Source organism: Mya arenaria, chromosome 14 (genome assembly GCF_026914265.1).
Source record: "Mya arenaria isolate MELC-2E11 chromosome 14, ASM2691426v1".
NCBI lineage: Eukaryota > Metazoa > Mollusca > Bivalvia > Myida > Myidae > Mya > Mya arenaria.
The window spans coordinates 21,062,367-21,089,150 of record NC_069135.1 but is presented as its reverse complement, the minus strand read 5'-3'; the positions used below and the strand labels follow the sequence as shown (position 1 = coordinate 21,089,150).

Sequence of the window (26,784 nt, the reverse complement as noted above, 5' to 3'; positions counted from 1 at the left end):
CAGTGACCACTACTCACCAGTGCACACTCCTCACCAGTGACCACTCCTCACCAGTATACACTCCTCACCAGTTAACACTAGTCCCCAGTGAACACTCCTCCCCAGTGCCCACTCCTCACCAGTGACCACTCCTCACCAGTGCCAACTCCTCACCAGTGAACACTCCTCACCATAGACCACTCCTCACCAGTATACACTCCTCACCAGTGACCACTCCTCACCAGTGAATACTGCTCACCAGTGAACACTCCTTTACAGTTCCCACTCCTCACCAGTGATGACTCCTTAGCAGTGAACACTCCTCGCCAGTTTACACTCCTCACCAGTGAACACTACTCACCAGTGCCCACTCCTCACCAGTGAACACTCATCACCAGTGCACACTTTTCACCAGTGAACACTCCTCATCTGTGAACACTCCTCAACAGTGAACACTCCTTAATAGTGCCCACTCCTCACCAGTGACCACTCATCACCAGTGAACACTCATCACCAGTGCTCACTTTTCACCAGTGAACACTCCTCATCTGTGAACACTCCTCAACAGTGAACACTCCTTAATAGTGCCCACTCCTCACCAGTGACCACTCATCACCAGTGAACACTCCTCACCAGTGAACACTACTCACCAGTATACACTCCTCACCAGTGACCACTCTTCACCAGTGACCACTCCTTAATAGTGACCCCTCCTTAACAGTGAACACTCCTCACCAGTGACCACTCCTCAACAATATACACTCCACCAGTGACCACTCCTCACCAGTGACCACTCCTCAACAATATACACTCCACCAGTGACCACTCCTCACCAGTGACCACTCATGAACAATATACACTCCACCAGTGACCACTCCTCAACAATATACACTCCACCGGTGAACACTCCTCACCAGTATACACTCCACCAGTGACCACTCCTCACCAGTATACACTCCACCAGTGACCACTCCTCACCAGTATACACTACTCACCAGTGACCACTCCTCACCAGTATACACTCCACCAGTGACCACTCCTCACCAGTTTACACTCCACCAGTGACCATTCCTCACCAGTGAACAATACCCACCAGTGAACACTACTCACCAGTGAACACTACTCACCAGTGACCACTCCTCACCAGTGAACACTGCTCACCAGTGAACACTGCTAACCAGTGAACACTCCTCACCAGTGACCACTCATCACCAGTATGCACTCCTCACCAGTATGCACTCCTCACCAGTGCCCACTCCTCACCAGTGACCACTCCTCTGTAGTGATTACTCCTTAACAGTGAACACTACTCACCAGTGAATACTGCTCACCAGTGAACACTCCTTAACAGTTCCCACTCCTCACCAGTGATGACTCCTTAACAGTGAACACTCCTCACAAGTGACCACTCCTCACCAGTATACATCCTCACCAGTGACCACTCCTCACCAGTGCCCACTCCTCACCAGTGAACACTCATCACCAGTGCACACTTTTCACCAGTAAACACTCCTCACCAGTGAACACTCCTCATCTGTGAACACTCCTCATTAGTGAACACTCCTTAATAGTGCCCACTCCTCACCAGTTACCACTCCTCACCAGTGAACACTCCTCACCAGTGAACACTACTCACCAGTATACACTCCTCACCAGTGACAACTCTTCACCAGTAACCACTCCTTAACAGTGACCACTCTTTAACAGTGAACACTCCTCACCAGTGAACACTCCTCAACAATATACACTCCACCAGTGACCACTCCTTACCAGTGACCACTCCTCAACAATATACACTTCACCAGTGACCACTCCTCACCAGTGACCACTCCTCAACAATATACACTCCACCAGTGACCACTCCTCACCAGTGACCACTCCTCAACAATATACACTCCACCAGTGACCACTCCTCACCAGTGACCACTACTCAACAATATACACTCCTCACCAGTGACCACTCCTCAACAATATACACTCCACCAGTGACCACTCCTCACCAGTGACCACTCCTCAACAATATACACTCCACCGGTGAACACTCCTCACCAGTATACACTCCACCAGTGACCACTCCTCACCAGTATACACTCCACCAGTGACCACTCCTCACCAGTATACACTCCTCACCAGTGACCACTCCTCACCAGTATACACTCCACCAGTGACCACTCCTCACCAGTGAATACTGTTCACCAGTGACCACTCCTCACGAGTGAACAATACTCACCAGTGAACACTACTCACCAGTGAACACTCCTCACCAGTGAACACTGCTCACCAGTGAACACTACTCACCAATGACCACTCCTCACCAGTTTACACTCCTCACCAGTATACACTCCTCACCAGTATATACTCCACCAGTGACCACTCCTCGCCAGTATACACTACTCACCAGTGACCACTCCTCACCAGTATACACTCCACCAGTGACCACTCCTCACCAGTATACACTCCTCACCAGTGAACACTCCTCACCAGTATACACTCCTCACCAGTGAACACTACTTAGCAGTTACCATTTCTGACACTATTTATTTTGATGAAAAAAACAACAGAAAATGGTTGCACATTTTATTGAAAAAATCTCTAACAAAAATTGCTATTTGTATAGATACATAAATGTGTAAAGATTTAATATTTACAGTTAAAAATATTATTTACAGTTAAAAATATTTCATGCACATATCTTGTATTCACAAGGTTTCAAGTATATGTTGGTGTTGTCAGCACATACTAATTAATAAAAAATAATTACATGCTGCTATCAACTATAAAAATCATGATAAAACAGTAAGTAAAAGGAAGAATACAAGTTACAGATAATTTCACTCATGCTGCTGCTGATGATGACAATGACAGCGATGATGACAACAATAATGATGACACAGATGATGAGTATGATGCATTTCTCTAGCATATGCTGATAATGGTTTTGATAATATTATAATATCATAATATCATATATATTCATTACAAATAGTATGAAACTTATTTTGCATCAAATGGTGTGCTTTCTGATCTAAGTGAAATCACTCAATAAAACAAATAATGGTTACTGCCCTCACAACCTGAGTCATTGAAAAAGAATAAACAAGCGCTGAAACTTGAGTTATTAAAACTATTCATCATTTTTTAGAGATTAGTTTTTTCAGTAATGAAAGAACTTTTCATTGATAACTAGAATCACAGAACACCAAATATATTGCCATTTAAATGTGTTATGGAATGTAATACCATATGTTTTTAAAGTTGTGTAGATTCTTTAAAATTATTGAAAGCAAAGATAACTTCAGAATATAATGTTATCCTCTGTATGCTATGATATTAACAATTCAATATGCTTCATTTTCATTGCCTCAAAACATAAAAGTTCATTTCAATAACTCGGGACGTGGGTATTGTAATTGCTTTGTATTGTCAATGACAACGTTAAATAACTGAGTGCAGTATAAGTGAATAGTGTTCTAATTTATCCATACACTAGATTTTGAACGGTTTAGCACTGCCAACTTGTTATTGTTAAGATATGGACAATAACGTATAGAAGAAAAAAACAAGACTTGTAACTGTATTATTAAAACAAAGAGTTAAACCATGAATTAGCTTGCAGTAAAGTACACAATGATTTAAACATTCATAAAACATTACGAAACACATTATTGCACAACTTGGAATGTAAATAATTATGATAAAATTGTTTTTGTTTTAATTTAGTTTAAAAAGGGCCATAACTCAACAAAGATTAAAGCAGGAGTTATGGGCCTTGTCAAACAAGTGTATTTTGTTATATTGTCTCTTGCAATATATCTATCAAGTTACATTAGAAAATCTTCAATACTTTAGAATTATGGCCAAAGTTAGCCTTTGGCGCTGACTCCGCTGTTGCTGCGAAGCCAAGCCTATGACAATACCTCAACTTTTTTCTTTGGAAAAAAAACAACACAAAGAGCTTATATGAATGTCATTGATAAAAAGAATATTTAAAAATTAGATATAAATCTTTTTTTAAATAACTGTCTAACAAGATATGAAAATAATGTATAAAGAATTAAATGCAAACGCCATATTGCAGAAGCATCTTAAGTTAAAATAGTACCTGATCCTTACATTCAACAATGTACTTAACTTTGTCAATAACAAGATCATTCAAATGAAACTTTGTCAACAACAGTCAAATCTGTTGTCCCGATGTGGAGGGGATGACATCTGAATCTGTTGCCCAAGGCTGATAGGTCAGAATGTCATCCCCGACACAAAGAGCCAACTGTGTTGACTGGTACCATAATAACCATGAAATAACTGTTTCATTACCTTATCAAAATTTTATCACAAATTGAATACAGAAATGACCGAACATTAATGACATGCCTTCTTAAAATAAAATTTGAAAATTATTCCAACGATGTCATAGTGCGAGAGGGAATCAGTTCATACTGTTGACCGAGGAACAGTTCAATCCTAGACAATAGCATTCATGTAAAACAGCCAAAAAAATAACAGATTTGTATTTATATATTATAATGAATCAGGTAATAATCAGAAATATTCATGTACAACTAAAATCAGATAATAAACGACAAAGTAAACAAGCACTGAAGTAATCTTTTGTAATTCTTCTATATCTATAATTACCGGTATGTACAAAAATATATTAGAATGATATTATGCACCAATATACACCAATATACACATAAAAGAGCAGTCATATATACAAATGTCACATACACTTATATAATATTGTTTGCACTTTGGGCCAATTGTTTAGAAATTTGTTTAAGTTATAATCTGGTTATGTCACTGTTGCTAATTTTAGTAGTGAAATATTTTAATTTATGATGTTCATAAATCTAAATAAAACAAGTACAGCTGAAACAATGGCTTCAGTTCTTAATTATTTTTTGTTATTTACAAACACTGAACTACTTGCAATTAATCATTTAAACAGAAAGTTTAACGCAGAATAAATTAATTTTTAATAGCATTTATACGAAACTAAGGCTTATCAGCATAAAAGGGAGCATTTTATGTCTCATTTTTCAATGTCTGTTAAATAGGGAATTGTAATTTGAACTTGTGATCATTAATGTTGTATCATTGTAACAAGCATTTTTTTACATTCCATAATACACAATTAATGTTTACGATATCTGACCTGATAAACCCGCAGCAAATCCTTTTAATTAAGTTCTGAACAATCGACCCATTGTACCGAAAAAGTGCCTAAAATATCTATTTAAATTTTTAAATTGATATATTTCTTGAAATCCTAACCACAAGTACAATAATGTGGATGGGATAATATATAAGTGAATGTGGTGTATTTATAACATACCAACAGTAAGGCTTAAGAGATCAGTGAAATGGAATAACAGAGTATAATATTACTTTATAATATAAACATCGAGTGGTTACTGTACAGTCAAGACATCATAATTCATGTTTACAGAAATTTGATGCATTTTTTGACAATTTTCAGTTTTTTGGACAATATTGATTTTCACTCAAAGCTGTGTTATATGACAGATGTAAGAAAATGTAAAATGACTGTTTACAAATAAGTTGTATATATAGGCACATTTTTTACTAAAAACTATCCACTATTCAATGCATGAAAATGTGACAAAGATGTTACTGTCTTCCTTTCCCTTCTTCTTGCCTGAGGTACTGAATAGTTCTTTATAGCCTTTTGCGTACATATCCCTTATTCTTATGCCATCATCATGTGCTTCGTCTTGTAGCATTTTGGGAAATAATGACGAGTAAAAAGCAATCATGTCCGACTGAAAAATGTCAGCAATATCCATCAACATTCTGTTTGTGTATGACATAAAATCATGTGGTATGTACATTTTTGATAAAGTAGAAGGTATATATCTCAACCTCTATGTTGTGGTACAGTAGCATAATAGCGTTTGAATGGTCTGTGTAAAATAATAGTTCAAACACAGGCCATTTGGGCCAATGGAATATAGAAACATCAAGGTTCAAGAAATTTCTGCAAGCCTATACGTATTTGTAATGAAAAACACCAACAACCAACAAGAGGGAAAACCTCAGACATTTAGCATTGGATTGGATTTATAAAGGCCCAAAATTTTCTGTAAGTGTCAGGCTTTCAGGCTTGTGCATTTTGAGCAGACTGTATATCCCTAAGATCAATATAAACCTTCACATAATGATCAATAAATAAAGCTTATACAATTGTAGAGACAACATCTATATGACTTCAGATTCCTTATTCAGCGTGATGGTATCTTTAAACGCTTTTTCGGCCTGTGACCTAGTTGGATCTTCATGTATGACAGGTGGCGGGGTTTTCTTGTGACGGACCGGCTCTCGGGGTCCCACATAGTATGAGGCATTGGATCGGTCGGGCGTTTCATTTGCATACTGAAATGTAATCACACAGGATAAAGGTAAATTTTCAAAAACTTCTAATATAGTGGTCTATATGGCAGGAACAAAATTATTCCAACATTCATTAACATTAACATATCTGAAATAGAAAATAATCCATTTGCACCAGCATTAGGCTTGTAGCAGAAGCCTGAGTTACAAGTAACATAACAAGATACCAACCTGTATAGCGTTTGGCTGGTACACCCCCCGAGTTGGAGACATAAACTGTGGCTCCTGGCCACCCGTAGCCTGAATCTGCTGGGCCGCCCGCCATGACATGTCCTGTAGACCTGTGGAGTTGAAAAGAAATTCCTTTACCTTTTTGTTTAAAATACACACAAGCTAAGAATCTTGAAATATAATATCTATAATACTGCATTGAGACATGTTTGTTTTGACAAACTGAAATTACTCTTTTTTGTTGATATGGACATTGTAAATATCAGTGCAACAGTGATCAAAATTAAGACAGACCCTCAAGCCATGAACAAATAAAATGCCTTCCGGGCTTGCTCAAAGTCTAGATTTTGATTTCTAGATTACATACTTGGTCCTGGATTGTCTGGAAGATCCTCTTTTGTACTTTTTGCTGTGATTCTTGTGATGGTTTTTCTAGTAACTTGGGTTGCTGAATCGGGCGGTGGGTCGGTAGGGTCCCTTTTCGACTCTGTCCAAACAACCTGGGAAGTTTTGGCACCCGACAAAGGATCCTCGTCATATCGCATGAGTGATGTACCAGGTTGGGGAATATGTGGGTCATCTAGGATTGTTCCTGCAGGCACTAATGCCGAAGCATCTTGGGGTCTATGATAAGGCGTCGAAGTATAATTCGGAGGACCGTGATGTCCGCCTAAGCTGTCATCACTTTGACTATGAGTTTGCATAGCAAAAGCCATTTTTTGCTGCCCATTGGGTTGGGCTTCCATATACCACTGAGCTTGCCCGGCTTGCTGGTACGGTACCCCTTGCGGGTAGCCTGGTGGGTACATACCCGGCATGCTGGGCTGGTAGGGCCCCACCGGGTACCCTTGATTGTTGTAGGGCGGGACTGGGGGTCGGTTGCCTTGGTAACCGGGCTGATACATGTGAGAATAATCTCTACTAACATCGTTATCTTCATCCCCTGAAAATATTGGAGCATAAACTTCAGGTGGTGCTTCTCCATCATCATCTACTGATGTCTCTTTTTTTGGTGATCCCTCTGCTGAACCATCGCCTCTTTTATGTTTCCGGCCTGATTTTGGAGATTTACGCTCTTTGGAACTCTTTCGCTTCTTCTTTTTAACTTTTGGTGATGAATGTGCATCAGGTCCTGTGGTTTCACCATCAGTTTTATTTAATGCTGTAGAACTTGCAAAATCCGAAGATTCATCATTTTTCTTATTAGCATTATTTGCGTCACTGTCACTAGTCTGATTTTCAGACTTTTGGCGTTTGAGACTTGCTCGTCTTACAGCTTCTTTCAATTCACTCCCGAAATCTTGTGTCTTATTCTTAGGGTCACTATTTCCCTGTTTATCTCCTTCCAATTTCTTAACGTGATCATAATCGTACATATATCCCTCTTTGTCGGGATTCACAAATACACCATCTTGCCGACCTTTCTTTAGCAATCCACTTCCACTGTTCCCACTACCTCGATCATTTCCTTCTCTGGTAAAATTATCATTAATGGTATTGTATGGTCCATTATTATCATTAATATCTCCACCCCTCCCCCTATTTCTGCCCCTTATTCTCGAATTCGGGGAATTCGATAACTGATTTGCATCACTCCTCTGAAAATTTCCTTCATTCCCTCGACTATTACCGTTCCTGTTATTATTATCATTATTGCGCGTATTATTGTTCCTGCCAGAATTCCAATTCGGCGGGGGTTTCGGCGGCTTCACACTTATCACTTCACTGCTCGAGCTAACTTTCGATCCACTTACATTCGTTAACGATTCCCACACTCTTGAGTCATCAAGATCAAAATTACTCTTGCTCTCTTTAGCCACATTTTTCCCTTCTGTGTTATGCCACGCAACAAAGCCGCCATTGTTTGATTCTCCATCTTTGGTGTCTGTGTTTATCGTTGATAGGTTCTGGGTGCTGGTTTTGGTGGCAGGATAGCTGTAAAACATTACTCACAAATGTACATGTTATTCTAATAAAGTCAAATCTTTAAAATCCTTAAAATTATATTGGTGCATAAAATATATTTGAATCATATCTGTGAAAATATATTTTATGAATCATATCTGTATATAAGATATATTAGATTCATATCTATGCATATGATATATTTGATTAACATCTGTGCATATGATATATTCGATTCACATCTGTGCATATGATATATTTGATTAACATCTATGCATATGATATATTTGATTCACATCTGTGCATATGATATATTCGATTCATATCTATGCATATGATATATTTGATTCATATCTGTGCATAAAATAAACGTTAATTAGTTTATGGTTAAAAAAAAGTTTCATGGGTGCATAAAATGGAAGAAAGATTTGCCCTGATATGCATAAATTGCAAAAATGATTACTAGGGTTTTAGCAAGGTTTTAAAAAGGACAGGGTGCTGAAAAAGGGTACAGGGTGTTAAGGAAGATGTGTCTGGCTGTGAAGAATTTAAACATTATAAATTTCACACAAAATTTTAGGAATTGTGCTCAATTTAATTAATTTAAGGTTTCAACTGCAAAATGTGTCAAGTTTGCATTATCTTAATAAACATATTTTAAGTTTTAATCAAAACAAAAGAAATATTTGATTATCTTAAGCATGTTATTCTATGGATGCAAGAGGGTGCACATGCTGGTCTCCCGTGAGATGCAGCACCCTTCCATACCTCTGTAGCTAAAACCCTGACCACTAACATTAAACATTCTAGTACAAGAGATGACAGTGAAATGTTCCATCTGCGTCTGTACCTAAGATGTAACGCGACCCTGCACACTTTTTCAAGAAAAACAAGATGTCAGTTTCCCAGCAAAAATTTACGTTATTGATGCCTTTAAAATAGACAACATAAGACAAAAGAATGAAAATTACATATCTGTAAATGAATCACTAAATGTTTGCAATAGATGCATTTGGTGGTGAAAATTTATTGCGGTAAACAAAGAATTCATGAAAATATCAGCTTATGCAGCTGGAATGCAAAAAAATGACAGACGTCAGTGGTATATTTCGAAAACTCGTAGTTTCAAAACTAATTCGAATATTGAAAATGTAAAAACAGTCCCTTATTGCTGCAAATGCTGTTTTATTCGCATACTTATTTTCGAACATAAACTCGAAAAATCACTCAGGGTCGCGTTTCACCTTAAGGTGACTTACAACCTTTTCACAACCACCCAGCCAAATTTCACATTACCTGTAAGGGTCCATTCCAGGAAGTCTCCCGGTTTTATAACACCAGCCCAATAATACACCAGCTGTTATCAGGAGTATGATTGCTAATATAACGCCTATTATAGCTCCTGCTGGGAAGGAATCAGTCCCAATATAGTTGTCAGCTCCATCCTTGTCATCTATAAATATAATTGTAGCTGTTAAAAGGGACTCGATCACAGTTAATAAGGTATGCAATCAAAACAAACACTCTGGTGCAATATGTTTTGCAAATGATTGTAAAAGCTGTCAATTTGAAGTACAAATAAGAAATGTAATATTCATAGACACATGCACTTGAAAACTTGACAGTATCTACATTTTGATGAAAAGCGTTACAAACAATAATGAAATTTCAATTATTCTGAGTTTGATTTTACAAGAATCTCTTCAAGTGAGTATTTCGAGGATTCTGGGAAAAAAATACAATTGTTGCAGTGTAAGATCGCAATTTTTTACCGAGTGAGCACCAAATGTTATGTTTTATAAGTGGTGTTGCCAGCCGCTCATGAAATATTTACTTTCAGGGATTTTTGAGCGATAAAACATTAACTACTTACTAAATAACGCATTTATGGAAAATACCTATTATTGAAAACAAGGTTGTAACCATGTATCTTATAGCTGAAAATGCAAATGTATATTAAATGATGGGTCCTAAAACATTTACTGAGTTCAACAATTGTCTCATAAGGTAGAAATACCGTGTTTTATGCACCTTTCTTTCATATTAAGCATGGCATCCTTACAACAATTGTATTAATTGTGGTACTGCTTTTTGGGGTATAAGAGTGCATCGTAAACTGACAACTTACAGTAAAGTTTGACAATTATGGAGAAATCTCCGGCAATGCTGTACTGGTAGCGGGTTCGCGTCAGATGGAAGGTCACTGCATTTGACTTTGGGTATAGTTTTCCTGTAGATGTTGTACTGCTACAGCCAAGCCTTGACTGTAAAAAGGAAACATACATGTAGAAATATAAACAAGAATTCCATGCAACAGATGTGTTGCCTACCAGGAGAGGCCATCATTATGACAAACTGACTGGTAATCACCGGTAATCAAACTTGGTGAAGAAATTATGTAAACATTGCTGCAAAGTTTTGTAAAGGTTAGAGCAGACATGTCTGAGATATATTATAGAGGATTCTATAATTTGTGTTTTAAATACCAACCTTATACCTGACACTTTGTGTATATATATATATATATATATATATATATATATATATATATATATATATATATATATATATATATAGATGGTTTGTCCTAAGAGATAATAAGTAAATCGGTGAACTTTAAATCAGATTTTTTCCCCTACAAAGTAGGTTTTATAGACTTAGATTTTAATAGGTTTGTCCAAAAGAAATAAAAAATAGAATGCTCTTTATATGTTACAAGTATAGAAAGTATAGAAAAACACACGCTGGAAAACCTGAATTGCATAAAACCAGAATAATGTGAAGCTAAATTACTAACCAGATATGCCCCACCAACACCATTGCCATCATAGATATTCAAATTCAGGGCACAATCAGTGATCTGAACAGCTTCAACGGTCAGCTCAAACTTATAGTTGGTGTTGGACTGCGCTGATGTGAATGTTATACTGCAGGAGGCAGGTGGATTACTTGAACTGACGCTGCTTCTTGGTCGCACGTAGACTACTTGGTTTTCGCCAATTCTGAACTCTTGACCACAGTAAACAGGAGAGTCCATGTACTCTGTGAAAACATTTTTATATCAATCTGCATTGCAACTAAATAAAAATAACTTCCTATAAATCTTCACAAAACAAATAAAAGTGTAAATACATTTTTTTATTAAATTACAAAAATTTAGTATGTATTTTTTCAAACTTTTTTTACAGACATTATTTTCCTTCCATTGGGCATCCAAAACTCACATCCATACAATTGAGTATAGGACAACATCTTACTTGTGTTGTCCTGAGAAATGACCACTGTTGCCACTGACATCACGACTAGCACAACCTTTATTGCTGCTGAAGCCATCTGAAAACAATAAGATCCTTGATGCTTTTTGCCATTATGGGAAGATGACTTAAAGCACTCAAATTGGTACATCACATATATGCTAAATGCGAATAGCTGATATTAATTGGGAATATTCTGAGGAAACAACAAGTCAGGAACATGTATATTTGTAACAGCTGGAAATATATAGTGTCTTAATTAAATATTCTAAAAACGAAAGGATCCTGGATGCTTTTTGGCCATTGTGGGAAGATGACTTACTGCCCTCAAATTGGTATTATTTGCATATAGACATACATGCCATATTTCTGAGAGGCTTCCCAGCGGATTTTGGTCTGAATTCCAGGGGATTTTGATATTACACCAGGGGATTTTTACGCGGCGAAATTTTGAGCAATATCTGCATTTATAATATAAGAATAAATATAGAAACACACTCAAATTACAATAATTTTTGGACTTAGTCATCATGGTCCTTCATGGAATTTCACACTTATAATATTATGGATCTTTTTTTTGGCGGGGGACCAGGGGATGGGTCGAAATTCCGGGGGAATTCCCCCCCCCCCCCCCCGCCGGGGGATATGGCATGTTTGTATAGTCAATCGCAATAGAGCAAATTAATACTCAGATAATAATAGTAAACAAAAAAGGTACATGTATATTTGAAACGGCTGAAAATATAAAGTGTCTCAGTTATATTTTTTAATTAATGTTACATATGATATATGATATAATGTATATCAGATTTTTTTTCCAATTCTATCGGAGAGTGTAAACCCCCTTTTCAGTATATTATACACTTATTAAGTGTGTCTTTTAAAGATTTAAATTGACTCAAGAGGGTGGTACGCAGTAAGCAGAAACTAAAATTTTGGCATTAATGTAAATGGAGAGGAAGGCACAGTGAGACACACTAAGAATGTAACCGCTTTAAAGTATTTGAATATTTTTTTGTTATCCAGGATTCGGAAGAAAAATAAAGAAGTATTTGGTACTCAATGGGAAGGGGGCAGGGGGTTACCCTTTTTCTTTGTCATTTAAAAGGTCTGATATGAAAACAAAAATTATAATTCAAACAATGAAACACATTAAAAAAGCTATTGTATTTGTCACAATATTTACCTCGATTGACAGGTGTTACCAAAAAGTCACACCTTGTTGCTTATTATCTGCTTAACAGTGAGGCTGCAATCATTTCTCATAAGGCAAATGAAACAATATCTTGGGGAACAATAATTGAAACTAGTCCGCCATCTTGGTAACAATTACACAGGTATTCCTATTTATTTGACCTACATTTTGTCACGTCATTTGTTGATGTCTCACCTGTAATGAAACATAGTTCATAAAGTTAAATCCTGTGTAAGGGAAAAAACTCTAATTGACTTATATTTGAAATACAGGGGAGGTAATATTGACCCCATAAAATTATGTCGCGAAATCTGGTATAATGCTTATTTTTGTCTACCTGTATGTTTTCTTTTATGCATACAACAAATTATTTCAAGTAAACCGGTTGTTTATTAAAGTAAAATAATAGACACTGTTTGAATGCTTCTCTCATTTAAGCACGTTTAAAGGTAAAAAAAAAATGATGTTATAATTTAGCATGATTTTCTACTTAAATATAAATAATTATTTCGAAAAATCATAAGCATGGAATCAGGATAAAAAAAGTTTCTTTCAGTGAAGAATTGCAATGTGGTTCACCTCCTTCACTAACAAGAGCTGTCGTAGGAAAGCGCGCTTGACCATATGCTGCTTTGTCTTAGCAATGAATGTTATATATGTGATTTTCAAAAGCAATAAAAAAGTCAAATTAAAAAGTAATCAGCCTTTGTTGTGACATTCAGTTTTACCTGTTTTTCGATTTTAGTAACAGTGACTTTGACCCTAGGGGCCCAAAACACAATCCCATTATAGTCCTTCATAAACTCTTCCTACATACCAAGTAAGGTCGCAATATATCAACCCTAAGATATTCAGTACCAAACTGTTATCTTTTTTTAGTAACAGTGACCTTGACCCTAGGGCCCCCATATGCAATCCCATGAAAGGTCTCCATAACCCCTTCCTATACACCAAGCTTGGTCACAATATGTCAACACTATCTTAAGTTATTCAGTACCAACCATTTTTGTATTCAAAATAACAGTGACCTTGACCTTGATCCTAGGGGCCTCAAACACAATCCCATGAAAGGTCTACACTCTTCCTATATACCAAGTTCGGTCATTATATGTCAAACCTAACTAAAATTATTCGATAGTTTGACGCGGACCTAAACAACAATTGATGCCCATCATTCTAATAACCAGGTTTCCCTTTACGAAAACCTGGTTAAAAATATAAAAATGTGCCTGTCAAAAGCAATAAAAAAAGTTAAAAAAAAGTCAATCAAGGGCCATAATTTGTATTTTGGGTTAATATGGAGTTATGTTACCTAATTGTTAGATGGTTGCAAATAATTGTATCAAATATGAGTCAATCAAATGATTAATAAAAATCCCAACTTGCCCTAAAACTTTAACTTGCCCTAAAACTTTAACCCAAGGTACTAAGTCAATCAGGGGCCATGATTTGTATATAGGAAACTATGGAGTTATCTAACCTCATTATGTGATGGTCCTGAACATTTGTGTAAAGTATTAAGTGAATTGAATGAAGGGTATTGGAGTTATAAGTGAAAATGCAAACTTGCCCTAAAGGTTTAACCAGACGCCGACACCGAGGGGAGTAATAAACATACATGCCATATTTTCTGGAGACCATTCAGGGGGATTTGTTCAGAAGGCTAAAAATTCAGGGGGATTTTGGTCACCATGGTGGTATTCAGGGGGATTTTTTAGCAGGTTTAAGTCCGGAAATTTCAAAGTATATTTAGATGCGAAAGTACGAAAAAATGAATTCACATAATTATATTTCGCTATGAAAACCTCTTAACTTTTTCATTATACAGAATTATTTTATGTCATGATTTATCATATTCTTATGATGTCATGTCATGCTGTAATACTGTACATTCAATTTAACTTCCTCCAAAGTCTTTTAAAAAATTATGCTTTATACTATCAGCTATGATGACGTTCAGACACTAAGAGAATGGAATGAATTTTATTAATTTCTACCTTTTCCAAAATAGTAATATTTCTTTGCCTTTGAACATTTCTTCTAATTAATTGATCACTTGTTTTCTTTTGGTATTTATCTTTTTTTTTTTAAACAGTCATTTCACCCTTGCGGAGTTGTTACTTTACATTCAATTTCACTCACATACTGTGGTTTCACTTTGTCATTATTGCCTGATGTAAAATATCTAAAAAAAAAAAAAAATTTTTTTTTTTTTTTTTTTTTTAATTCCGGGGGATTTTTATCTCCCGCCGGGAGACCGGGGGATGGACAGAAATTCCGGGGGATTTTTTCCCCCGCCGGGGGATATGGCATGTATGAATAAAGCCTCCTTATTCTTCAAATAGTCGAGCTAAAAACAACAACAAATTATCCTCTATGTATCAGATTATGTTTTTCTTCATGGATTTACATGCTATGATTTCAAAAGTCATAATTCAATCAATTTCAATGATGCCATTGTGATGTAATCCCTCTATCGGCTGTTTATTGTTTACCCATTTTGCCCATATCACATCAAACACAATCGACCTTGCAATATCATTGTTTGCATTCTTGTACCTCACATTTCATTGAGGTAACTAATCTACAAATAAGCATGACATTTAAGCCACATTATGCGATTGTGGACCTTCGGACATAAATTTACCTATTTTATTGGGTATTTGATAAAAACTTGTTTGCAATATTGTTTTGGGTAATTTCTTTTCAGATTCTTATACAACAAAACTTTTCAAATGAGATCAAAATAATATAGGGCCACTCATCATCCCCAAAATCACATAACTGAGTGTCGGATACCATAAGAGTATGTCTCCATAATGAAGTGCCTTACCAAGTATCAAATAACATAAATGCATGTCGATATCTTTAGAGTATATCTACGCCTGGACCATTAATCCTACTCCCAGGTATAGGGTATGTGAAGTGTGACTTATCTACATACAAAAGATTGATATTCAGCAAAGCCCTCCTACAACAATCACTAGTTATCACACACCATACAAGTAACAAGATTTAAAACTTGTCTTCCTTAATAAAGACTCATTTTCAGTTATTAATGAAGAATCAAATAAATTTATCACAGAATTGGAAAGAAAATTGTAATTGGGTACTCCATTTCCCTCAAGAAAGACGAGCTGTGAGTGATGGTAAAATTGTTTTTATCTAGTGAAACGTCACACAAATTGCAGGTACACAGTTTCCCATTCTGCCCAACACACCTATGAAATTTCATGTGTGTAGGTGAATCACCTTTGCAGCTACAGGTGATATAAGATTTTGTGATCCGGCTTGATGGGACAATATGGGACATGACATACACAACTCCTATTTTTATGGTCCTCAGATATATCTTACAAGGGGTATAGTCAAGTCTGTTAAGTACCAAATATGTGTCCTTAAATTTGAACTAATTAATTGCTCAACATTATAAAAACCTGAAATGTTTCGAATTTTGTTTTGTTGTCTTACCGTTGTTATGGTTATCACATTTTCAAGATCCTGTTTCAGTTGTCCTTTTTCCCCAAATTACATCTATTTATGGAAAATTGATTTCCTCAGTTGCATTGAAAAGAAAACCCCTAGTTTGAGCAAAATTGAAGATCATTTACTCATGTCTTAACTATTCAAACACAGTAAGTACAGAACCGTCATATATGTTACAGAAATCCTTGACGTATAAGGCTGATGACTTTGAAATACATGTAGGTAGTAGAATAGTTCAGTTTTCATTAATCTTACTGAGCTTGTCCGAGGTTGGTCTGCATCATCTGGAACCAGCTAAATGTAAAACTCTTGGGTGAGAGCGGTCTAGTCACAGTGGTTAAGCCTTTCACGTCAGCAGTTGTGGGTTCGAGCCCAATTAGGGGTACTTTCACATGGCCTCTCAAAAAGGACCCAGAACTGGTTTCTACCAAGGAAACGGACTTGATAATGATTTTATAAGTTTTCATCACAATCAATCTAAATTTCAATTTCAACTAGTATTAACTTATCTAAAATTCAAACAAGATGAATCATGCTACTTCTAATTTTATTAGAAATACCATCAAATATTGCAGGTACAGGGTGTATACATAAAATGTTAAATACATACCACATAATATGGCTCTTAAAGAAGAATATTTATTTACAAAATAAGGAATGTGAAAAAGTATATACACTTTGCTTTGATCACACAGTTAGTTAGGTATAAGAGATTACATGATACACAATTATCTTTCATGTTCTTATTAAGGTTTTCCAAAGTTTTGTAATTTATGGTTGAAAAAAAAAATGAAATGTAAATTCCTAATCAATGATAAGGTTTGAACCATATAAAATAAATATCAAGTACAAATCCATGTAAATACTTTTTAAAAGAACCAGTGATGTATTAAAGTTACTTGCAACCAAACAACTTTGTATTAAACTGGGTACCTGTTTAGTGGATTTTTTTAGATATTTTTCAAAACAGAATCAGGCACTGGGTTTTTCTGCATAATATACCTGTAGTAGTAAAGAAACCTTAAACAAAACCTTTCTTTAACAAACATATTATTGTACAATATTATACTTTTCTTAAATGAGAATTTTATTAATATTTCATGCATGCAATGTGTGTGGCCATAGGTAAAAATAAAGTAAAATGAAAAACATATAATCAAAAAATGAAAATAAATCACTTTGATAAATGAAAATACACAAACAGTTTTTGCATTTAAAAATATTTGAAATTTGTCAACTAAACATAAAACACCTTATCTAAAACTCGTGTGTAGCACTTGACAATCTATGCATAAAACTCTTGAAACATTTAGATTGAACAAGATCATGTCATTTATATTGTGTGCTCCAAGCTCTTGTAGAAAACTAGTGCAATAAATTATATCATATAATTTACTCCCTTAAGTCAACAAATATTAACTTTCACATAATTTTTCAGTTAAATTGATATATAAGTCATTGTACAGTGTAAACCTTTTAACAGTTTTATATATAATTATTTTGCTGAACTTGGCCAAACGGGCAAGGAGCTTACAAAATGTACTTGTCCAAAACCTGTTAAACTTGCCCTAATATTTTATCAAGCACGGTCGTTTCCCTGAATTTCTGGATTTCCATAACCGGCTAGTCCCATTTGACGTAGCGAAGCCAAACATCGGGTTAATTAATGTACATGAGCTTTGTTTACATTAAGGGTAAAAATGTAAAGAACAAAAACCAGATATTAATGGTCAGATTGTTCTTGAAAAAAAAACATGTTAATTTGTATAAGTGTCCACATGAAAAACTTACATCAATGATAAACCAGTCAAAGTACTTATGACATCATTCAAATTTGTGACAGCTTTACAGAAATGCTAGAAATAATTTCAACTGGATCTGAAACCTTACTTGCCTGTTATTGCAGACATGATTGAAAACAATTCTTGCCCATGAGAAATTTTACTAGTCCCGGCTTCCCTGTAAGTAGGTTATTTTGAAGACTGCTTTTTATCATAGGTTAAGTTTGCACGAAATGCAAAAAATGATTAATGTGAAAGAAAATATAAACAAACAGCACATTAACATTAGAAATAATCTATTTTCGAAATCAAAATGATATGTAAACAAACAAAATTTCTAAAAATGATATGTTTTGGTATAAAAAAACATCGCAGACATAAACAAAGAAAGGAAAGTTCAAAATAAATGAAAAAACTACTTAATTTATTTTCTCCTCAGTAACTCCACACCACTTCCTAAGTTTGCAGCATAGTCCGAGTCCTCGCTTGTAATGTTTCTATCACCTGACAAATTACTCGCCCCTGTTGAATTACTCATGGGAGAATGCCTCCCTTCCATTGGTTGGTAGCCACGATTCACGAGATACGAATACACCGGAATTTGACCTGCGGCGTTTGTACTTTTATGTCTATCATTAGCTTTATTATAGCCCTGTTGGGAAGGCGGTTGTGAGATTGGGTATTGTGGTCGCTGTTGATTCTGCGAGGGTTGCAAAGGAACGGTGAAGTTTGCCTGATTGTATGAATTTGGCTGTTGAGGGGGTTTTGATGGTGGAATGTAACCTTGGGGTTGCTGATGGGGCGGAAAATATGGTTGACCTTGACCTTGTGGGTAACCCTGTGGGTAAGGCTGGGGTTGACCCATGAGTGGGGGAGGGTAGCCAGGGTATTGGGGCTGTGGCTGCCTCAGCCCCGGGGGAACCATCCCTGTTGGATAAGTGGGCCCACCAGGAAATTGGTTGGGTGGAGGCGGGCCTTGATTAGGTGGTCGAAATCCAACCTGAGGCTCAGGTTTGTTATTGCTTTCCTTATGATCTTTACCACTTTTGCCCTGGGATTTGTCAGGCTTGGAATATACATAGTCAGGTTTGTCAGATTTTGCTTTAGCTACCTGCTCTTCCTCAGATTCTTCTGACTCTTCTTCACTTTCTTCGTCTGATTCTGATTCATTTTCCGTATCAGATTCTTCAGTCTCTTCTTCTGATTCCGGATCAACACCTTTATCAATTAGCGCTTTCTTTTGAAACTTCTTTGGTTCAATGGAATCATATTCCTCATCTTCTTCAGGAGGGGGTGGGGCACGCCCTAGTTTCGGAGAGGCCTGAATGACCTTGTTATGAACTTTGGCGGGTTCCTCCTTCCTCTTTACGCGAGGAGTTATAACTCTCTCCACAAACACTTTCTGCTGATTTTCCACTGTTTCATCAGCTTGCACAAAAGTATGCTCATCCGCGGATGATTCAGAGTCATATCTCAACGCCTCACGATATGTCGGAGGCTTGTAGTTTTTCTCACTGTAATTCCGATCTGTCGTTGTTAAAGACCTGTCAGAATAACTGTCATCAAACTTTTCACTATGTTTGCTGCGACCATAGCTGCGTTCAGATCTCGGATTGTAGGTTCTTTCTGAGCGTGGATTATAGCTCCTTTCAGACATTCCGCGATGCGAGTTCACATGGGGTGGTGGAAGGGGACGTTTTGATGGCAAACTGGCATTGCCTGTAAGAATAGATAGCTATCATTATTGTCTAAACACAAAATACATAAAATAGTAATTATAAAAAAAAAGCTGAGAAATAAGCATGACGTTTATTTAAAGATATTAAATTATTGAATGTAATTTAGCCGAATACAGTGTAAGTGAGTACATTTTAAATTACAAATATGGAAGAAGAATGACATTCTCCCCACCAAGGACAGGCTGACAAAATTCCCCAAACTTTTCTCCCCCTTTTCAAAGGTTTTTAAATATATGTTGTTTATGTTTTAAAATATCTCATTATATAACAGAAGTTAAAATGGGGTTAAAATGCATTGGGGGACTTGGCTGTCTATGCCAAAAAATGGGAGGGGTGGGGATTTGGGGGTCGTTGGTTAATAATGTCTCGGACTGTAAACCAATGGGAATTGCTGTTGTAATTGTAGTTTTGACTTAGAAAATAAAGTTTAATAAATGTTGATTGTCAGAAAGACTCGAAAATATTGTTAGTCTAAGATGTCTTGTTGTGTCAAATTAAGTTGTTATGCAGATAGTATAAGATTGTTTCACAAATTATTCACTTTACTTCTTTACCTAACTATATTATGATAACTAGATAACTTTATTTTTGTATATTTGGAACAAACTATTAAGAACTTATGGAAATATCATTTCTGAAAATACAATTGTACAATTAAACCTGTGTGATAAGTTTAGGTGAACAACTAAGAAAGCAACAGTTACATAATCAAGGCTTTCATGTTCAAATCTTGCATGCATTTGGTAAAGAAGGACTAGCAAGGTTTTACTACTCAAATAGTAATTCAAAACTTTAACAAACAAAAATCTAAATAAATACTTTTAGGTAAACTAGAGCTGTAAAATTCTAAATGGATATTTTCTAATTTGACCTTCAAAAATAAAATATTTGAATGAATTTATTAAATATACGCCAGTGGTATAAATAACAAGAGTGTTGCAGAGTGGACGCCAAGCCTCGACTGTTCTTGTGTTCTTTTTTTTTTTCCGTCAAACAAGGTAAATAACTCAACAATTTCTCAAGACAGAGTTATAGGCCATGCTCTCCATGTGGATTTTGTCTCTGGCGACATGTGTACCAAGTTTCGTTTAAATGTATTCAATGGTTTTTGAGTTATATTCACAGTAAAAGGGTTTGCTCAAAGACCATGACAACGACACCAAGTCTAAGACAATAAGTCAACTTTATCCTCGTAAAAAACAGACGAGCTAGAAATCAATTTATCAAATAAGATTGCTTTAAAACAACTAATAAATTATCTTGGAGGATAACTAAACTTAGCCGGAATTCTATTTTGGAAGGTCACATATGCATATGTAAATTATATACACACAAGATTTATGGCGAACATGGAAGACTTACTATCAGTTACGGAGCTGTTGCTTCCTTCGAAGGCATTCCTAGAGCGAGCAATTTTAGCTCTTGGAAGATTCGGAGATCTACGAATACTCGCAAACCCATTGCGAGCGCTTTCAGTAGTTGTCCACGGTTTTGAGGTACTAGCAGTGCGACCATTAAGAGTATGCAAACTTGCAGCAGTATTCACGTGACCTATTTTTTCCTCCTGCCACTTGTGATTGATTCCTCGTTGTTTTCGGTAACAGCACACTACGATGATGATGACAACAAGAACTACCAGCGCGAAACCTCCAGCAACAATTCCGGCGATCTCCTTTGTGCCGAGAAGTCGATAGTTGTACCCATATTCTCCACATAAGTCCTCATTTTCATATGTGCACTGGGTTACGTCAGCTGTAAGGAAAGTACACCTGAACTAATGAACAAGCCTTAACATATTTACATTCGCTTCATCTAGCCGCTTCATGGAATTAGCTCACTTGCCATTCTGGATTTTTACTTCATGGACACAAGGAATAATGTGATCAATCCTTAATTAAATATTAAGAAAAACATTATTAAAGAGCTTATACTGCTAGTTACTACCAGAACAAGAGAGGATGCCAAAGTTCATCCATTTTCCCAGTCAATCAAAGGGCATAACTTGACACAGTATTTTAATCCGAGATCTCATGTTCATATTGGAATGATCATCAGGCTTCATGTTAATATTTTAATGGTTTTCATGGGAAACAGGAAATATCTGCAAATTGACAACAACAACAACAACAACAACATCGCCCGACACAGTGAGATCACAAATGCTATGACAATAGTTTGGCTAAATGTCTTCAAAAACAGACAATCTCATCAAATCATATATACTGTAATCAAGAACAACATCAATATCAATGAACACAGTGAGCTCAGAAAAGTTATGACAATACCTTGACTTAATGTCTTCAATAAACAGTCAAACTCATCAAACCATATACTGTATTCATGATCAATTGATTAAATGATGAATAAAAATTGCAAAATTCAAGAGTTTGCTCAAATGATTCTAAAATCAGTAACAATGCAATAAAGAAGAACACCCCTTAAACTGCTGTACTTACATGGCACAGGTGTGACAACAATATTGATGTCAAACTGTTGCTCATTGTCACCACGGCTGAACACAAATGTGACCATCTCCCCCGTGGTAAAGAGGAAGTCCATGTTCTGGGGCTTAGGGTTGAACTTGCTGAAGGATGCCTGATAAATTCAATATTTATTATACAGTATCTGAATTTCTTAGGACCATCTTAAGATGAGAGAGTAAGTTAAAAACACAGAGGATATGTAAATAAGGTACGCATATCATTCAGTATACAGGATTTTTATTGCGACTTACTTAATTAGCACAAAGGAATATTTGTTTACTTTTTCCTGCAAGAAAAAACACTACATGTATGCACTAAGTTTATTTGAGTATCACAATTCCGCGAATCAGATGTGTCCCCTGTTAGGAATTTTTATTTATTTTTCTGGTAAAGGTCACCATGACCTTGACCTTTGACCTCAAAATCAGTAGGGGTAGTCAACTGACCATGAGCAAATTACATACCAAGATTTTTTTTTATACCTACTGTCATGTACCATGACAAATGTGAATACCAAGTTTGAAGACTGTACACAAAGTTGATAAGAAGGTATGGATGCAGATGACAGACCAGGTTAAATTCCTTTGCAGGCGACACAAAATTATTTAGTTACAGAGCATCGAAATTTTACCTAAGTAGGGGTTGAACACCTTAAATAAAAACCCATTAAGTACATGTATATACTTTTAATTGCTACAAGAAACGCATACCAGTCTACCCCCTCCTGCCTGTCCATCGTAGATGTAAAGATTTGTAAGGTCTTCATTCATCTGTGCAGCCATGATGTGCAACTTGAGTCTATGGGGTTCACGCTGGTCTTGGGCACGAAGGGAAATTCTGCATGATGTCACTGGAGCTGACTGCAAATGCACAAAGATGGTTAGAGAACTATGTCTTTAAAGTAATTACATTGTATATAGTGAATAATGCTGCAACTACGGTAGTTACTTATTTCTTTCGAAAAACAGATCAATATCTCAAAATTGAAAACATTTTACATTTTTATTTCAAAATTTGTAACTCACTTGTACTTCTGTTGAGATACCATAGACTTCAACCGTCGATTTCCCAATCTCACGAGGAATGTTTCCATTGCAGTCCTGTGAGCTCGTCAAAAAAACTGAAATTGAATAGTCATTTCATCATTGTAACTATATGGAACTAATTATAAGGTGAAATGGAAAAGGTTCATGTGACATTCAATAAATGAGCACTTACAGAAATTTGTTTTAACCCCACAAAACTAACATCATTTTGATTACATGTAGGTAGCTTGTTCTTTTACATGTGGTAGGGTTAGGGTTACAACCTGTCAAAAAACAAGTAGGGTAGGCAGGCTTTTTTTTTATTAGGATTTATGTAAGAACATTATTGTCAACATATCGTCACGAACAGACAATAAAAAAAACAGTAGGTTCCGTCCCTATTTTTAAGGTAGTGTGGGGAAACCTGAACCAGAAATTGTTTTTAGGTCTAATTTTAGACTGTTAAGTACAACAAAACATTTCAGATCAATTAAGAATGATAAAAAAAATGATATAATTTCTTAAAGAGCTTACATAAAATGGTTATTTACATAAATTTGCCTTTGATACTTACATCTGGTCTGACGAGATGTGCCGACCTGCTGGATTTGACCTCTAACATTAGAGATCAGTCCGAAAAGGACCAATGTGGTCCAAAACATACTGTGAAATTTCATTTTCATCAGTCATCTGAAAAAGAATGAGCCTAAATATCATAATACCATTATGCATACATGTAAATGTACATTTTATAAATGAAGTTACCTTCTATTTATAATTTGTTTCTGTAACATTAACGCCACAACTCTGAGACAGCTTGCAATCCAATGCCAAAAATATGAAGTATTATTTAATCCTAAAGGGGCTATACACCGTATGATGAAATAGTGAAAAATAAAAAAAATGTCGAAAACTGAAATAAACTTGGTATCCATGTGTACAATGCATTGAAACTAACTAACTGAAATACCACATAGTTTATAATTAATTTATTTTTCGCAGTTTTTTCGTATTTTTCCATTAAAAAAGATAACTAGGTATGTATACCTAGTAGAATTCATTCTTATGCGTGATTGGCTAGTCGATGTTATCACGTGATATTACCAAATTAGGTATATAACTTAAATATTCCAGTAGTTTAGGGTAAACCTTCATAGCACAGTGGATACGACACTGGACTGCAATTTTGGCGACACCGGTTCGAACCCAGTCTCCAACTTTATTTTTTTTACATTCTTTTTTTTACAATTACACATGTATGATATCAAAGAGTAAAACATTTTATTAATTAATTGTCCAGAGATTCGTTACTTTTTTTGGTGCCAATCTGGTGTATTGTCCCTTTTAATTCCATTTTAGATTCAGATTTAACAGTAATGAATTGTTTTCAAATACACATTAATGTATATCAACCTAGGCAATAATAAAGTTTGTTTTTAAAAAAAGACATTTTTGAGCATGTCTCCATTGCTTTCTCCATGTCAACCACATAAAAGGATTTCACAAGTCGGCAAATACCATAAATTGTAAAAGAACACCAGGCGTCCATTTACATCGCAAACCCTCTGTATCAGGCCGCAAAACTGTCGAGGCTGAATATGAATTTCTTATGTTTATAATAGAGATAGCACAGATTTCGACACATTGCACCAATTCATACATTACAATATGAACTACCAAATTGAAAATTAAAATAATATTCATGTAAACAGGTATGGAATACTCAAGGGACGGAACTTAGGGGCAAACCTTTTGACATGCGCCATCTCTCAGAACCGAAATTTATATGGTTTAAAAATAACTATTGCCAGGGTGGTTGGGTACTCTCCCATTTTGAGCGTATTTTATTACTTTTTTTCTCCGTACTGGACATAGAGAGTAAAGTTGGGCGATTTTAGTGGGGGCACGCGCCGGTACCCTCCCCCCCCCCCCGCGACCGAATCCGCTAGTGTACTCTTATTAATTCAAATAATTAAAAATGAATTTGTTGACCCAATTAACTTATTTAGGAGATCTGATGACAGTTGTTTTAACATTAGACAACACCTACTCAGAGGTTTATTTTGGAGTAACGAGACGAAGTAATTACATAATTGCATATTTAACTGTGATTTTTTTTAGAAAATGTTACTAACGCTTGGTTTCAATAAAATATAACACACCTGTATTTACCTGACTTCCGCAAACGCCATTTTGTCATCTTCTCTAATAATAACATCTAGTTCATAAACATAATTAAACTGAAGGAAAGGCTACACCACACCAATACTTTACATGTACCCGTGCTCTTCACCTATATCATATATCGTGTCTACTAGTATTCATACATGTAACAAGATGGTTGAAGTGGCAGGTAAATGTAGGTCTTGATAGGCCTTAAAACTGCACTCTCACAGATTTACCGTTTTGACAACTTTTTTTTAAATTTTATTTTTGTCTTGGAATGAGCCAATTTTTCGTTAATATCTGAAAAACAGTGATACAAGACTGCTGTCAAAAGATCAGATCGCAAGTTTTCACATTTACGTTCGAAAATTAAGGATTTATGGCTTAAAGCATTACTAACGCTTTAAGAAAAATGCATAAAACATCATTTTTTGAACATAACTTAGAACACTTGCGATCTGAAGTTTTTGTCAGCAGTCTTATATCACTGGTACTTGTCCGTTCATTTCGCAAAAAAATGGCTCATTCAAAGACAAAAAAAGTTGTCAAAACGTTCAATCTGTGAGAAAAAGTCGTCAAAACGTTCAACCTGTGAGACCATGTTTTTACGGTGCGGGGTGATACAGGAATTCTGTGGATTTCACGTGAAATCCACGTGAAATCCTCTCAAAACGTGAAATCCACTCAGAACTCAGTTATTTTAATTAATAATTTAAATATAAACCTATGATAATGCCTTTTCAATTATTTGTTCAACAACAAAAAAAGTGTTAAAAATAAATGAGTTATGAGTGAATTTCACGTCTGAAAAAGTGGATTTCACTTGTCAAAATGTGGATTTCACTTCGATTTCCGATCTTTTTTCAAAATAGGTCTACACCTTTCTTATTTTGGGATCAATTTGGATAAAATTTGAAATATAAACCCATTATGAAGCCCTTTAAATTATTTTTTTCACTTAAAAATAAATGAGTTATGAGTGGATTTCACGTCTCAAAAAGTGAATTTCACTTGTCGAAATGTGGATTTCACTTCGATTTCCGAAAAATTGCTCTAACTTCTTCATTTCTTGATATATTTCAATAAAATTTGAAATGTAAACCCTTTATTAGGCACTTTCAAAAATGTATACAAAAAATAAAAATTACTAATTAATATAATTGAGTTAGAAGTGGATTTCACTTCT

General features: G+C 35.7%; 2 protein-coding genes across 5 annotated transcripts; both read right to left on the bottom strand.

The window, feature by feature from the left end:
• Window positions 1-2,542: 2,542 nt before the first annotated feature.
• On the bottom strand, window positions 2,543-13,113 carry LOC128217671 (myb-like protein P). The gene is made up of 8 exons (XM_052924976.1): window positions 12,910-13,113; window positions 11,727-11,802; window positions 11,267-11,511; window positions 10,598-10,733; window positions 9,766-9,922; window positions 6,932-8,499; window positions 6,565-6,674; window positions 2,543-6,375 (listed from the first exon to the last, which is right to left on the bottom strand). The coding sequence occupies exons 2-8, from the start codon at window positions 11,800-11,802 to the stop codon at window positions 6,202-6,204; spliced, it is 2,466 nt and encodes an 821-aa protein (XP_052780936.1). The 5' UTR covers window positions 12,910-13,113; the 3' UTR covers window positions 2,543-6,201.
• Window positions 13,114-16,934: 3,821 nt separating this feature from the next.
• On the bottom strand, window positions 16,935-25,631 carry LOC128218188 (uncharacterized). Of its 4 annotated transcripts, none has more exons than XM_052925769.1 (7): window positions 25,595-25,631; window positions 24,007-24,122; window positions 23,433-23,527; window positions 23,118-23,267; window positions 22,381-22,519; window positions 21,287-21,676; window positions 16,935-19,904 (listed from the first exon to the last, which is right to left on the bottom strand). In XM_052925769.1, the coding sequence occupies exons 2-7, from the start codon at window positions 24,113-24,115 to the stop codon at window positions 18,610-18,612; spliced, it is 2,178 nt and encodes a 725-aa protein (XP_052781729.1). In that variant the 5' UTR covers window positions 24,116-24,122; window positions 25,595-25,631; the 3' UTR covers window positions 16,935-18,609. The 4 variants fall into 4 exon arrangements, with proteins under 4 accessions (XP_052781729.1, XP_052781732.1, XP_052781730.1 ...); XM_052925772.1 differs by having other exon boundaries at window positions 21,476-21,676; XM_052925770.1 differs by having other exon boundaries at window positions 25,605-25,631.
• Window positions 25,632-26,784: the final 1,153 nt, after the last annotated feature.